Source organism: Lissotriton vulgaris, chromosome 10 (genome assembly GCF_964263255.1).
Source record: "Lissotriton vulgaris chromosome 10, aLisVul1.2, whole genome shotgun sequence".
NCBI classification, from domain to species: Eukaryota; Metazoa; Chordata; class Amphibia; order Caudata; family Salamandridae; genus Lissotriton; species Lissotriton vulgaris.
This window is the reverse complement of record NC_141698.1, coordinates 1079340916-1079356535: the sequence shown is the minus strand read 5'-3', so window position 1 is coordinate 1079356535 and position 15620 is coordinate 1079340916. Positions and strand designations below refer to the sequence as shown.

Genomic DNA, 15620 nt, shown 5'->3' with positions numbered 1-15620 from the left:
TAGCTCTGGTTCGATTTTAGCTGAGCATGTTTGTTCTTTGTGGTAATTGGTGTATAGCACAGATCGAGTCTCCCAAGTACTGATCACCTGGCAGGCCGTGTCTCACACAGGATTCAAAGTCACTTTTTAGGCCACATTTTTATTTGCACAGGACAGCGTTTCCGAAACTGGGGGTCAGGAGACAATTTTTGTTAGCTAGCCTGTCTAGAAAGTGAACAAAATAAATAAAGCATTGGCAATGTCAAGAAAATATATCTGGTGGCTTTGTCAATGTTTTTTAACCCTCTTTCACAGCTGTGCATCAGGTCTAAAAATAAAGAAAATGAAAGCGGTATAACGCAGTTTTTTTGTTGTTGTTTTTTTTACTTCCAGCCATATTGCAGAGAGGCCACGCTGCTATTCCAGCATGAATAAAAAATATAAACAAAGCATATAGATCTTATATAGGTGAGACCTATTGGCTTTGCCAATGCTTACATAGACAGACCATCACCTCCAGCACTCTTTGACAAAACATACTGCATGTAGGCGGCATATTTCTGAGTTTTAATTAAACTGGACCTGACCAGCCCATTCCAAAAGAAAAATAAGACAAGCATTTGCAATGCAATAGGTCTCGCACTTACTCTTACTTACTTAGAGTTGAGCCATTGGCATTGTAAATGGCACTGCCTTTTATTTATGTGTTGGTTTTTAAAACGTAAATAAAATGCATTGCCAATTACAATGCCAATAGATTAAACTCTTGCAAATGCGAGACCTATTGCCTTGCAAATGTTTGTTTATCTTAAAAGAGCAGCACAGTACTCCTAAATACAGCAAAGGCACCACAGAACTAACTTGATCTATAAGAACGAATATGTGTATGTGCCTGAGGAGCAGTGAACCCCCCATGTAAGCAGCTAACGTGTCGAGGACTGGCCCTCGGCCCCCGTGGCAGGAGATTTGGGTACCACTAAAACATTAGCTATTTGTTTATGGGTGTTTTCTGTCTGCAGCTCTGCAGACAAAAAAACTCATAAACAACACTGTTAGGGGATGCCATGACAGAGAGGTGTGGGCTGGCATGTCCAGGGAAGGAAACATATATTACAATTTGTTTTAAATTACAAGAGAACAACGGGAAAACACAGAGGGGGTGAACAAATACAAACAAGCATATTTTTCTGCCTACAACCCAGGACTGGAAAACCACCCCCTTTGTAGGTGCATTGTTGAATAAGTAAGAATTCCCAAACCTTTACATACAGTGGCGGATCTTGAAAAACCCATTTCTTCCCGCCGTCGCCGGATTACCCATTCACACCCTCTGGCCTGTTAGTAATCCGCGTGCCGCCTCTACTTCTGGCGCAAAATGGAGGATACAGTCTCAGAGTGGCCGCTCGAGGCGGCTTCAGGACTGGGAAGTGACCCACACCCATCCGGTGCCATCAACACACCCACACTTCCGTCACATTCTTCCTGGGCGGACGGGGGCTGCTAGCACGGGCCGCCATCCATGTGTGAAGGGGAGGGAGTGCAGGCCCAGGCTGGGAGCGCCATATATGGAATCCTGGGTTTGTTAAATGGCATGCGTGATGCTATACTTGTGCATAAGAGATGCTAATGAGCTTCTGTGGTCATGTAGTTTGTGCAACAAATTACCATGCAGGTGGCCAAGCAAACGAATAGCTGTCTCAGGCTGTCCTAGATTGAGTGCCCTGGTGTGGTTCTGTTGAACCGAGTTTTAGGGCACTTTCAACAAGTCATTCATATTTTTGGGGGTCTTTCTTGTCCATTTAACAGACACAATGAGGGTGTTTCATATTTTCATCCTCTAAGCAAGACAAGGTCTGACAGACAGAGGCCGTGTGTAGGGGTGCTTTCAGGCGAACTGGGGAGAAAAGCGGGATACAACGGAATGCTGAGAGAGTACTGGGTGCAGGGTGCGTCTCGTGGAAGGAGGTTTGGGGCAGTACGTAAGGGTGGCTGGGAAAGTAAAACCAGTAAATCAGGCATCTTTGCCCGTGACATTGGGGGGCCTGTGAGGCGGCCGGAAGAGGCCGGTGTGGCTCGTTGGTGCGGGGCTCCCATGAGGAAGGGAGAGCCCCCCAGTAGCGATCGAAATCCCGGGTCCCAGGATGGGGCCCGGGTGAAGTGGAGAGGCGGGGTCTGTTTTGCAGGGCGTCGCATGGGAACCCCGCGCAGGCCGCGGAGAAGAGAGGAACGGAGTCTAGGCACAGCAGCCCGGTGAGGGGCTGCTGGCAGTGTGATAGCGAAAGCGTTAAGCGCTGTCCTCTTCACTGTTGTCAGAGACCGTGTGTTGTTGGGTTCGGGAGTTGTCAGCGTGCAGTTGTAGTACAGCGGCGTGTGTAATAGTGAAAGCGTGAGGCGCTGTCCGCCTCGCCGTTGTCACGCACCATGTGCATGCTGGCAGTAGCGAGAAAGGAGATGGGCTCAGTGCGTAACTGGACGTGGTGAATGCGCGCGTTCCGATCCGGGCTGCAGCGTGCGCGTGCCCATCTCCGGTCTCCCTTTAAGCCCTTGAAAGCATAGCCGACAACTATAGGTCTTGCAGGCGACAGCACTTCGCGCTGCGTCGCCAGGTGCGAGACCTAAAAACTCCCCAGAGTAGAGCCCTGCACGCGCCACAACTGTTGTTATAGCTCCAGCAAGAGGGGAATGCTTCTCGCCTCGGTGCTTTTATGCCTGTAAGAGTCCGGCCGGGTCTCATTCTTGTGCTACTAAGCACACAGTCTGTCACAATAACTTCTGCAAACTACGGAGCGCGACGGGGGACAAACTGTGCTTTAGAATGAGCGGCTGCGTGGCACAATGAACGGATTAAAATGCACATTCATTACATAACTGTCCGTCAAATCTTAGCTCATAAAAATATCACCATGATGGGTGAGGTGGGGGCACTTATGCACAACGGAGAACTTTTTTTTAAACATTTAACGTGGTCTATCAATACTCAGAGACACCGACAAATAGAGATACAGACACACGGATGTCTGCTCACGTGCATCAAAGTGTGGAAACCTATTTCAACCCATGCTGTCCTGCTGACGTATTACTCTTTAATAACCACCCTTATAAGGCCATGAATGAGTCAATGGTTCCACCCATCAGAGGAGAAACAACCTTTGGCGGGCAGAGGGAAAGCCACAGTGAGGCACTGGGGTGCGGAAAAAAATCAAAGAAGTGAAGGATGTTAAAAGAAAGATACAAGCACTGCAGCTAAAAACAAGCTGGATTACAGGTTAATAAAGTAGCTCAGTGGGCTGAGCTCTCAAAGCGCAGATTTCCTTAAGCAGGAGGCCAGATGTTTCATCCAGACAAGGCCACCTCAGCCTGCAATCCTTCCAAGGTCGAGAACACTGGTGCCACCTATATTAACAACACTTAATGCTGAAGTTTCAAGAGGCAATCTGTACTGTGTGAATAATCACTATTATAAACGTGTCATAAAGGCGCATACATAGGCATAACCGGTGCTTATTTAAAAGTGCATTTCACGCTTTCGTTTTCGTGCAAAGGTGTACTCACACATTCAGGATTTATGCGCTAAAAACACATTCAGAAAATAAGATGTTAATAAAAGAGTGTCTCGGCTCTCATTTGGGACTGGCCTTAGCAGAAGTCACTGCTCCTTATGTCGACCCTACAGCTTGGGGCGTTTAGTGAACGTGTGGGTGTAAGAGTGCAGCGCCTCGAAGCCGTGACGCTGTCAGCAGCCATTACTTCATGCCTAAATTAAGCACGGCTGCAGTGAGACCCCATGGGCGGCTGAATCGTGAAAGTGACTTCTGGGTTGCCCCTTACACTGAAAGGAGTCGCAGTGGTGCGCTGCGTGATGAAACAGTAACAAAAGCGCTATATAGGGAGCAGCAGGGAGTGGGAGGAGGGATGAAGTTGTACCTCAATCACGTTGGGAGCGGCTGATGGGCACTGATAACGTGGATTCAACTGTGCTTGGTCCCTGCTCCACTTCAAGCATCGGCAGTGATGTTGCGACTGGACTGGCCAATTAGGGACGCTGAAATGAAGAGTGACGCTGAAGCGCACAAATGTCAATTGATGGGTGGAATCCAAGCCCTTTTTGTAAACAACAGTGTCTTGCCAGCGAAAAGCATACACTAGCGCATGCTCTCACAGGCTCGACCCTAAAAATGGAATCTCTCTGCTGAAGGAGAAGCTGCTGGCAGAAGAGGAGGTACCCTTTTGATGGGAAGTATGCCCCATAATCTTTCTCTCTAAATCCTACTTCCAGAGTGCCCATAACTGCCTGAGGGCCCCTCAATTCCCACTTCCGCCAGATGCTCTCTTGCTTAGTTAGGACCTACCCCAGGCGGCTTCCCTCTGCTCGATCCTGCAAGATGCAAAGAAGGAACTCGGGAGCAGTGTTTAATTTGAGCCGGTGGTTTCCAGTGTTCGGCACTGGCACTTTATTGTCAACACCAGCACTTATGACAGTCTGCCACATGGTGGTGCTGTTTGTCTAATTTAGAAACAAGTACAACATTTGTTTATTAACCCGTTAACCGCGGCGGTAATTCCGCCGCGGTGCAGGCGTTTTCGTGCGCGGGTGGAATGCCGTCGGCCAATGGCCGACGGCAGCACTGGGGAGGTAGTGCTGCCGTCGGCCATTGGCCGACGGCAGCAGGGAAAGGGTTAATTCAATATACATAAAAAAATGATTAATAGCTGCCACCAAAGCCATTCTTATAGCTTTGGGGGTCTGGAATAGTGTATATTGTCACACTTTTATGAGTGTGATGGTTAGTAGTTGGTTCGGTAGTGTCATTGGAGGTGCTGACTGCGGCAATGGGTGGTGCAAGCTACAATAGCCTACTGATGAGGGCCCTGGAACTTATTATTTTACCCTCCAAGCACTGCTCGACAGGTGAAAGTAAGTATTAAAAATGCTTTGTGAGTGAGTGTTTGCACATCAGCATAATACCCACTGCCTATACAGGTAAAATCTTGGCTAATTGTGGGCTTCCATTGCCCATAGGTGCCCGGCCCTGGCATAATGTTCCCCCGTCACAGTGGTGATTTCTGGCACATTGTGATTGTTACCGTCAGTGGTACACTGGTGGTTCTGAAAACACAATGCCAATTATTGAGTCCAATATATTTTTGAGACCTCAGATATCTCGTCGTGGTATACAAAGGCTAACAGAGAAATAGATTTAACTCTTTCAAATTGAATCTTATCTCTTCTATGGACATAAAGTCAGAAATGTATTATTATTGAATGGAGTTTATTTATTGAGTTTTCTTAGAAGAGAATCCAGACTGTGGATGGCTGTCGATGGTAGCTTCTGACATAATTGGGTGTAAATAATATTGAATACATTTAAGTTGAAGCTGGCTTAGAGAAAAAGAAAACGTGATTGTGAACATATGTAATGTGTACGATGGTTGAACCAAGAAGCCTGACAGTGGAACCCTCTGATCAACAGCACCTGATAGTCTTTTTTCACACTGATGCAGCCGACACAATGCTTTATGTAAACTCCATTGGTCAACATTATTTAGGCTTATAACAGCCTTGCGTTGATGCTTGCCCAATCCGTGGGCACGTCGTTATACTCTTGGCAGATTCCTTTGACAACAAGGAACCTATACTCTTGGCTAATATTTAATTGTAATATCTACCATTTTGGATGTGACCCCGTTTTATACATCATTTTGGTAATCTGCGTCTTAGCATTGGACCTACCCGTTCTCTTGGATTAGCAGATCCTCTTACCTCTTCATGGTTATGATGAAGTCGGTGTACATATTTTATATTGAATAACCTGATGGGGAACGTCTTATAGGCTACGGATCCTGTTACTCACTGGCTTCCTTCTTGATGAGATTGATCCATATAGTTTCTCAGTGCCCTGAAGAAGTCCTGTATAAGGATGAAACGCGTCGGCTGTATCAGTGTGAAAAATCATGTATATGACTTCGTTTTAAAACTACTGAAATTGAAAGAAAAAAACTTTTTGGAAGAACATCAGTATCGGATACAGGCTATATAATTGCTCTAGTTGTATTGAAATTGATGTGTGGTGCACCTGTGCTTATGTGGTAAATGTGTACTATAGTGTAAATGAGTAGTCTTTGCACAAAACTCATGAACGATGCTCATTGCCAGGTCTTTGTTAATTGGGTCGAGCAAGGATAAAACGTTTGCATTTTTTTTGCATGGCGCTTTATATACTCTTAAAAGTGTTGTAAACAAAAGGTGTCAGTATTTCTGAGTCTGGTTCCTTTGTCTCCGCAGCAGCCTGTGACGTGACTGCGTGGTGCACCACAGCACCCCAAACAACAAACTTTGGGGGGGGGGGGTAAAAGGAGAACTTTGAGGATAGGTCTAAACTATTCAATCCAACTAACAGACTCACATGTTTGTCGCTCAAATTAACTCATACCTCCCTATACTAATCCTGTACTCGTATGTCCCTGTACTAATCCACCATTAATCCTTTGGGGTTCTGTATTAGTGTACTATTCGCTGAAAAGCGCTTCAACTCCTCATCAGGGGTAGTAACCGCTATATAAATACAATTGCAATTTTACTGGAGGAGATGAGTGCATGAAGAGAAGTTTCTGCTGTGGTACAGACCCATCCGTTGTCTAGAAATGAGTGAGAAGTAAAAGGGGAGTGAAGAGAGAGAGTGTGTAATTTCTTGCAGCATAAGAAACAAGCATTTGCAATGCAATAGGTCTCGCATTGATGCTAGTTTGAGCTAGTGGCATTGTAAATGACAATGCCTTCTACTTATGTTTTGGTTTTTAAAACATAAATAAAATGCATTGTCATCTACAATGCCAATAGCTTAAACTTGCATAAATGCAAGACCTATTGCATTGCAAATGCTTCTTTGGAAAGTCTAGTCAGGCAACGGAGCTCCCAGGGAATATACAGCAACTACATTTTTTGCACTCCAGGATCGCGATGCACTGTAAGGTGTCTGAAAGATGACATGTTGGCGCAAAGGAGAGGACTTCAAAACTCCAAAGAATAATACATTAAAAAAAATCTCTTTACCTTAAAGGCGACCTCACACATATGATTATCTGGTATATCATGAGTATATTTAATTGCATCTTGAGATCTAACAAATCAGATTTGACTTTGGGGTTGTGCCAAAAAAGTGTTGCAATCCCGATGCAAGATCTTGGGCTCAACTAATAGATTTGATTTTTTAAGCAATGCCACAAAGAAAGTGGGAACATGGAGAAGTAGATCTGTTATGCTTAAATGGTTGCAAAGTCTACATTTTAAAATATTTGATTGGGTTAAGGCATCTACTGTGAAGGTGTCCAGTAAATCTTAGGGAATAGTAATAATGGAGCGATAACTGGAGTTTAACGCATTTGTTGGAGAGATCTGTGTTTTGAATCAAAGTAGTATACGGTTAATGTGTCTCCTGCAAAGTACATCATGTAACATGCAGATGACAGAATTTTATTTTATATAGGTAGTAAAGTGGGTTACTGCTTTTAACACAGACATCCTTTGGTTTCCTGCAGTTCATAATGTACTTGTAATATAGCACAGTAAGCTATGAAGGACATGTGACTCCTACACCTTGTAACCCTGTCTCATGTAACTCATCTTGGACATTGATTTACACATGTACATGATTTATTGTCAATGTATAATGAGTATGTTACATAAAGAGCTCTGACACCCTGCCTTGGGCTGGGTAGCGCTATAAAAGAAATAAAATAATGCTACTGAAATTGTTATTTGTGTAAATACTGGGACAGAACAACACATCTGACATTCTTACAGTGCATGCATCTCTTGGGGACTGAGCAAAGGCAAAAGCATGCCTCTCTTAAGTACCTGTGAAGAGATAACAAGCTGTGTGCCTTTGTTTCACCTCCGTGGCATTTACATTTAAGTATGCGGTTCCAGGCCACCTAAAGTCAGGATATTCAAACAAAAGGAGGCCTGATGGGCCATTATCTTCGGCCCAGCTGGAGGAGAAAAAAAAGCTCCCTCCCCGCCTGCACGTGCTGCTAGGAATTGAAAGCAGGCAAATTTCCCTGCGCTGCTGAGCGTGTCCCGGTGTCTTTTTCACCAGGGCAATTCAGCATATTTCTGTGTGGCCCAACTTCTTGGCAGGGGGGTGGCATTCACCCTGTGAAAATAGTGGGTGGACGCCATGTGCCTGCGTGTACCGCCAACTTGTGCCTTGATCAAGACCCTCTTGATAGAAACACAAAGTTCTCAGTAACCTAGCACATCACTGTTCCCCTCTCCTTAAATCCTTGTTTAATGATGCTTCCAATACTTGCTTGTTCCCAGAGCGGGAAAATGAGATGAAATATATTTATTAAAATGCCCCTCGAAGGTTTAGGCCAATGGGGGAGGCCTGATCTTGAGTATTGTGGCCCATCCGTTGTTGAGTCGGCATTTGTCAGAACGTTACACACATGGAGACAGTCCATAGACTCTGGCTCATAAAGGTCCTTCTTGGGAGTGACCATTATTACCTGGATGCAGAAAAGGCATTTGATCGGGTGAACTGGAAATTTTTCATTTGTACATTAGAACATACGCACTTTCCCTCCTAGTTCACTTAGTTACCAGCCACACTGTATTGTTGCTCAGGGGCACTCGTATTCAGTAATGTGCAGCTGGTTGTAATGGAAGGGTATCGTATATATAACCACTCCCTTTCGTATTAGGTATAGAACAATTGGTGATAATAAGAAAACGCGTGAAGACCGCATCACTAGCAAGTGATGCATGTATAACATGTCTTCCAAATAACATTTTCTAAATAAAATTATGTGCAGATGATGCATTGTTATTCCTAGTAGTGGATTAACAAACTTTAGTATCTGTGTACTTCAGGAAGGCTGGGCACTGTACTTTATGTGCTGCAGCAGTCTCCCTTTCTCCTGGAATTGTGAAGGGATTCAATCTACACTTTCCGAGTAACAGATAACGCGAATACTCTTGACAATGTCAGCTATTTACCGCTTTTATAGAAAATTCAAGGGTGCTGTGCAAGTTGAGCATGGTACCCCTATCATTGCTCAGGTCATAGATCTGCAAGAGGTCCATTTAACCACTTTTATGTTTTAAGTTCAAAATACATTCTATCATGTTGCAAATGTATAATTCATCAGATAAAGGCATGTTGGTACTCTTTATCGCTTACTTAGTCTGGAGATTAAACAACTATATTAAGTTATATGTCGTGTGTACTATGTTGCACGTTATTAAAATGTATCTTATGGGATTTTTTAACCAGATTTTTTGTCGTCTGGGGAAAGATTTTTTCACTGTGCGGCACAAGTATTTTTAGTTGACTTTATTTCTCAATAGGATCTTAATATTCGTTTTTTTATTATTATTACGTTTTCTAGCATTGCCTGCCATTTTCTATTGCCTGCCGGGGCCTGGCCTTAATAGCTGCCAGTCTGTGTCCTGCTCATTTTAAAGCTTTGAAGTCAGTGACACTTTCTCTTCTACCCACAGGTCACGTTCCGGACGCGGATCTACCACTGTAACATCAACAGCCAGGGGGTGATCTGCCTGGACATCCTGAAGGACAACTGGAGCCCGGCCCTGACCATCTCCAAGGTGCTGCTGTCCATCTGCTCGCTGCTCACAGACTGCAACCCAGGTGAGCCGCTGGATGAACAGGGCACCGCAAGGCGTGCGCTGTGTGACGTAAGGCATAGACCCTGTACTGCTGGTGGTCCGGCCTGAGGCATAGGCTCTGAATGCTGCTAGTAGTCAGGTATGAGGCATAGACTCTTTATACTGCCAGAGGTCAGGGCATAGGGAAAGCCTGGGTACTGCTAGTAGTCAGGCCACGATGAGTGGGAGTTGGGTACTGCTAATGGTCGGGCACAAGGCATAGATTCTGTATAGAGCTAATAGTCAGGGCAAGAGGAGTGGACCCTGTGTACTGTTAGTGGTCAGATACAAGGTATATTCTGTACCACTAGCAGTCAGGGTGCCAGGAATGTTCTTGGAGTACTGCTAGTGGTCAGGGCACAAGGAATGGAGTCTTGGCACTGCTACCGGTCGGGTATGATGTATATTTTCTCTACTGCTAGTGGTAGGGCTTGAGGCATAGACTATGTGTACTGCCAGTGGTTAGGATACAATATGGAAACTCTCTGTACTACCAGTAGTCGGGACTAGAGGCATAGAGTCAGTACAGTTAGTGGCTGGACATGAGCTGTGGACTGTGGACTGCCAGTGGTCGGGTTAAGAGGCGTAGATTCTGTTTACTGCCAGTGGTCAGAGTAAGAAGTCCTCGTCCTCTGAACCACCCCATCGGTAGGAAACAACACCTGGTGGCCCACCGCCATCGGCAGCCCCCGGACCCCCACAGACTATGCCACAAACCGGGGCATCGTACTCGACTCTTCCCTCTCCATGAACCGACAGGTCAACGCCGTCACCTCCAGCTGCTTCAACACCCTCTGCATCCTCTGTAAGACTTTCAAATGGTTCCCCCCTCCTCCCCCCCCACCTGAGTCAAGGAAGACAGTCACCCATGCACTGATCACCAGCAGACTGGACTACGGAAACTCCTGTTACAACGGCATAAACAATTCTCGACTCCGCAAGCTCCAGAAGATACAGAACACCGCTGCCAGACTTGTCCTTGGTATTCCTAGACCTGAACACATCAGCCAACACCTACGGACTCTCCACTAGCTCCCCGTCAAGAAGAGAATCACTTTCAAGATATTCACCCACGCCTACAAATGCCTACACAACATCGGACCCCTATACCTCAACGACAGAATTACCTTCCACTCACCCAAAAGTAACCTGCGATCCGCCAACCTGCCGAAACCCCACGCATCCGCAGAGTCAAAACAGGGGAAAGAGCCTTCTCCTACATCGCGGCCAAGACCTGAAACAAGTTTCGGATCGACATCAGTCGCATCCCCTCCCTGAACACCTTCAGGAAGGCTCAAAAGACCTGGCTCTTTGGCTGAACGGAACTACTGACTCCCACTGCGTGCCTTGAGACTCTCACGGGTGCGTAGTGCGCTTACAAACCCCTGATTGATTGATTGAAGAGGGTGTAGATTCTCTGTACTGCCAGTGGTCGGGGTAAGAGGTGTAGATTCTCTGTACTGCCAGTGGTCGGGGTAAGAGGTGTAGATTCTTTGTACTGCCAGTGGTCGGGGTAAGAGTAGTAGATTCCGTCTACTGCCATTTGTTGGGTGAGGTGTAGATACCGTCTCCAGGCAGTGGTCAGGGTACGAGGCATAGATTCTGTGTACTGCCAGTGCCAAGGGTAAGAGGCGTAGATTCTGTCAGCAGTCAGAAGTAAGGGCAAATATGCTATTGTTGTACCAGAGGCTGAGGCATGAAGGGTACGTAGTGTGTCCTGCCAATTTTTGGGGTGCCATTTGTAGATTCTGTGTCCTGCCATGGTCTGGACGCGGTCTGCCAATGTCTGACTGTTGTGTCAGTAGTTGAGACAAAAGGTGTACACTTAGTGTGTACTGCCAGTTTTTGGCACCTGAGGTATCGAGGCTGTGTATTGGCAGTGGTCGCTTTAAGAAGTGTACACATTGTGCCCTGCCAGTGGTCTAGGTAAGAAGCACAGACTTTGTGTTCTGCCAGTGATCACGGTAGGAGCTGTAGAGTCTCTGTGCTGCCAGTGCTCAGAGTAAGAGGCGTAGATTCTCTGTACTGCCAGCGGTCGTGGAAAGAGCTGTAGAGTCTCTGTGCTGCCAGTGCCTAGAGTAAGAGGCGTAGATTCCCTGTTCTGCCACCGGTCGTGGTAACAGCTGTAGAGTCTCTGTGCTGCCAGTGCTCAGAGTAAGAGGCGTAGATTCTCTGTTCTTTCAGTGGTCGCGGTAAGAGCTGTAGAGCCTCTGTGCTGCCAGTGCTCAGAGTAAGAGGCGTAGATTCTCTGTTCTTTCAGTGGTCGCGGTAAGAGCTGTAGAGCCTCTGTGCTGCCAGTGCTCAGAGTAAGAGGCGTAGATTCTCTGTTCTTCCAGTGGTCGCGGTAAGAGCTGTAGAGTCTCTGTGCTGCCAGTGCTCAGAGTAAGAGGCGTAGATTCTCTGTTCTTCCAGTGGTCGCGGTAAGAGCTGTAGAGTCTCTGTGCTGCCAGTGCTCAGAGTAAGAGGCGTAGATCCTCTGTACTGCCAGCGGTCGCTGTAAGAGCTGTAGAGTCTCTGTGCTGCCAGTGCCTAGAGTAAGAGACGTAGATTCCCTGTTCTGCCACCTGTCGTGGTAAGAGCTGTAAAGCCTCTGTGCTGCCAGTGCTCAGAGTAAGAAGCGTAGATTCTCTGCACTGCCAGTCATCTTAAATGGAGTGGTAGAACCAGTGCTTAATTTTCCAAAAACAAAGGGCCAGATTTACAGTTTGGTGGATGGGTTACTCTGTCACAAATGTGTACGATATCCTATCTGCCTTACCACAAGTCCAGTATATCCTGCGACACGTGTAATACAGCGGACAGGATACCCATCACGCTTGTCGCGGATTGTCCATGTGCCAACCTCGAAATCAGCCCCCAAATTGCGAAGGTATTTCGCAGGAGCCTGCTGCAGCTGGTAACACCCACTGCTCCGGTCACTGCTGCTGAATGCCAGTGCCAGGACTACCTGTGTGGCAGGTATCCTTTCTTAAGATTGTCTTAAATAGTTAAATGTTCCATTGATTAACTCTGCTAAAAGAAAAAATAACAGAACAAAAGGCACACAGGTCCACAATATTGTGGACTCATAAATATTTGCCAGAGTTTAGAAATAATTGCCAGTGCCGAACACCGACAAACTCCAGCACAAATTAAGCACTGTGGAACAGTGGCCTAGCAGGTTACTGTGGGTACAGTTGACGCGCTACAGCAGGGGAAATGTCTTAGAGACGACCATCCCCACTCCCAACGGAGCAGAGTCAGAATTCCCCCTTTCCTGCTTAGGTAGAGCATTTCCTACACCACCCCTCAACAAAGGAAGTGTAGTGAGAATGTTACCCTACCATCCCTGCTTTCCTGCCTACTTACTTCAGTTTCACCCATCATTTGCTACTCCGTCTCATTTTTTTCCCAGAAGTGCTTCCTTTAGCCACCTCAGAAAGCTGAAATGTTGAGTCAGCCTCACTGCAATTCCAGAGAGCACTTTAACCCACTAAGCCATCCATCTACCCGCAGAAGCACTGATTTCTGTAGGCCTGATTGACAGGGCCGCCCTACATAATGCAGGGCTCCATCTTGCAGCTATTTGTTCCCATTGTTGATTTAATTTCTGTTTCGTGTGCCTTCAGTTGTTTCTTATCGCTGTGAAAACAAACAGAGCCGCAGCCAGGCTGCATACATCCTTCCCTGGTAGGACACTTTCACTTTAGAAGGATGTTGAGATCTTTCAGAGCTTGGAAAAGAGTGCCCCTGTCTTTAAATAACCCTGTAATGGTGTGTGCATTGCTACTGTGGGTGTGAAACAGACACGCGCCACTCACACCTTTCACCAAGGGTGCCTCTGTCGTGAGAAGCACGGGGCCGAGCTGCAGCTCCCTGCACGTACTCCTGTACACTGGTCTAAACTTTCATAGCGCCCCATGTCAAAAAATGTCATCGAGGCGCTCCAAAATAATAATAAAAACAGATGTGCTCGCATTTATTACATAAAATGTTAAACACTGTCAGCAATATGAAGAGATTCCCTGCGCTTGCGAGATCTCCCTGTAACAAACATAGATAAAACTAAACTGGTTTGCTTTGGTGTTTTTTCTTTTACCACAATAAATATATGTGCTGGAAAACAAAGCGAGCAAGCCAAGAATTTAATGTTTAATCTCTGGGTGAAGGAGGGAATTTTAAAAATATTCCAAAAGTATTGTTACTTTTTCTTGCAAGAACCCCCATATATCAAATTAAAAACGAATCGTGTGCATAGGGCCCATCATGCCAGAGGGGACTCAGAGGACAGCCATACATTTTACCATAAGTAGATGTTCTTTCTTGCCTTTTATCTTTCACATTATACCTAACTGGTGATTGACCCTGCATTATCTCGTGGCTTGTAGCCAAAAGCCCCCTGCCTGCTGGAACGGTGCTACATGTTAAAATCTACAATTCGTGAAACAGTGTGTTCCCTTGGCTAAAATACCATTCATTAATGTCTTGCATGGCATATAGGGGCTCTTGGCGACTATAAATATGTTTCATATTTTGAACAAGCCAGTTATGTTCACTTAAGCCCTTTTAAAAGCACACTCGAGTACACGACTGCCAACAGTGTTATTGGCAGACCTAAAAATGTCCCCGTTCGGATCCCTTATCAGAATTGATGGGGCGAGGAGTTAGGAGTATTTTGCAGGGCATCCTTTGCCCACTGTTCTCAGCCAGGACATGACTAACCAAAAGCGTTCCTGATTGGCTATTGCAGAGTGGCGCTTTGCTTTCTTACACAGCATCACCTTATTGTGTGATGTTTGTCTGCACTCTTCAGGGGCAGGGTAGGTGCACCTCTCGTGCCAGGTTTATAGCCATGCATGCATCCGCGGGGTGCCCGCCTCACAGTCTGAAGACCATTGCTGCACACATCCAACTCCAAAGGCCTCTTTAAATGTGAGGCATGAGGGGAACCTTTCTTCTTCAAACACGCCTTGGCAAAGCCAATAGGTTTCACCTTTAGGGCTTCTTTGCTTTCTTTACCAATGCCTTTTGGCGACGCTGTGCAGCATGGCCAAAAGAAAATGAGTTTTAAAAAAACGCACAATGACGCAGCCGCAGCAGTCACTACACATGCGTATGCCTCCAAAATGACGTAGGTGCTATATGTTTTTAACTTACCAATCCAAATAGAGCGGTAAAAGAAGCGCAAAAGTGCTTTTTGTTCAAGGCCAAAGGAACTGTTTGGTTCTCCCCAAAAAGACTAATTATATAAAAAGTAACTTATTTTTTTTAAAAAAATGATGGTGGCCCTGGAGAGCAGTAAGCAAAGGGGCCAACAGGGAGAGGGCCGAAACAGGGGAAAAGCAGCGCACGAGGTGGCAATGCAGGGGCAGACGCACAGGTGAGAAAGCAACACAGGGCGGGGGCAGAAACACGAGTGAGAAAGCAACACAGGGCACTGCGGTGGGAGTTAGGTGGGGACAAAGCACATGGGAGAGAGCTGCAACACGAGGGAGACAGCAAATGGTGCGTGTGAGGGCGGGTGTTTGATATAGGAGAAGCACACAAGGGGGAGTGCTGGAAAACCGTGCTTAAGCTAAAAGAAACTTGCATTGGCAAAGCCAGTAGATTTCACCTACGTAAGAGCTATTGGATTTGCCAATGTCTTTTAGCAAAGTTGTATAGCAACGTGGAGTGGAGTGTCATGGCGTAGAGTAGGGTGAAGTGGAGTAGATTGCAGTGGCATTGAGTAGAGTGCAGTGGGGTGGAGTTGAGTAGAGTGAAGTGGTAGACTAGAGTGGCATGGAGTGGTGTAGAGTGGAGTGGCTTCAAGTAGAGTAGAGTGGTGTGGTGTAGAGCAGAGTGACATTGAGTGGAGTGGGGTAGAGTGGCATGGAGTGGTGGTATATTGTTCAGTGACATAGAGTAGAGTGGTGTAGAGTGGCATAGAGTGCAATGGTGTGGAGTGCAGTGGCATAGAGTGCTGCAGAGTAGAGTACAATGGTGTGTAATGCAC

At 46.2% G+C, this 15620-nt stretch overlaps 1 protein-coding gene across 1 annotated transcript in view; it reads left to right on the top strand.

Moving 5' to 3' along the window:
* Positions 1 to 15620, top strand: part of LOC147689343 (ubiquitin-conjugating enzyme E2 E2-like) — a 650182-nt gene that overhangs the window by 576076 nt on the left and 58486 nt on the right. The window contains exon 5 of the mRNA XM_086942154.1: positions 9482 to 9629. Within this exon, the coding sequence (XP_086798280.1) occupies positions 9482 to 9629 (148 nt within the window). The remainder of the gene's footprint in view (positions 1 to 9481; positions 9630 to 15620) is intronic.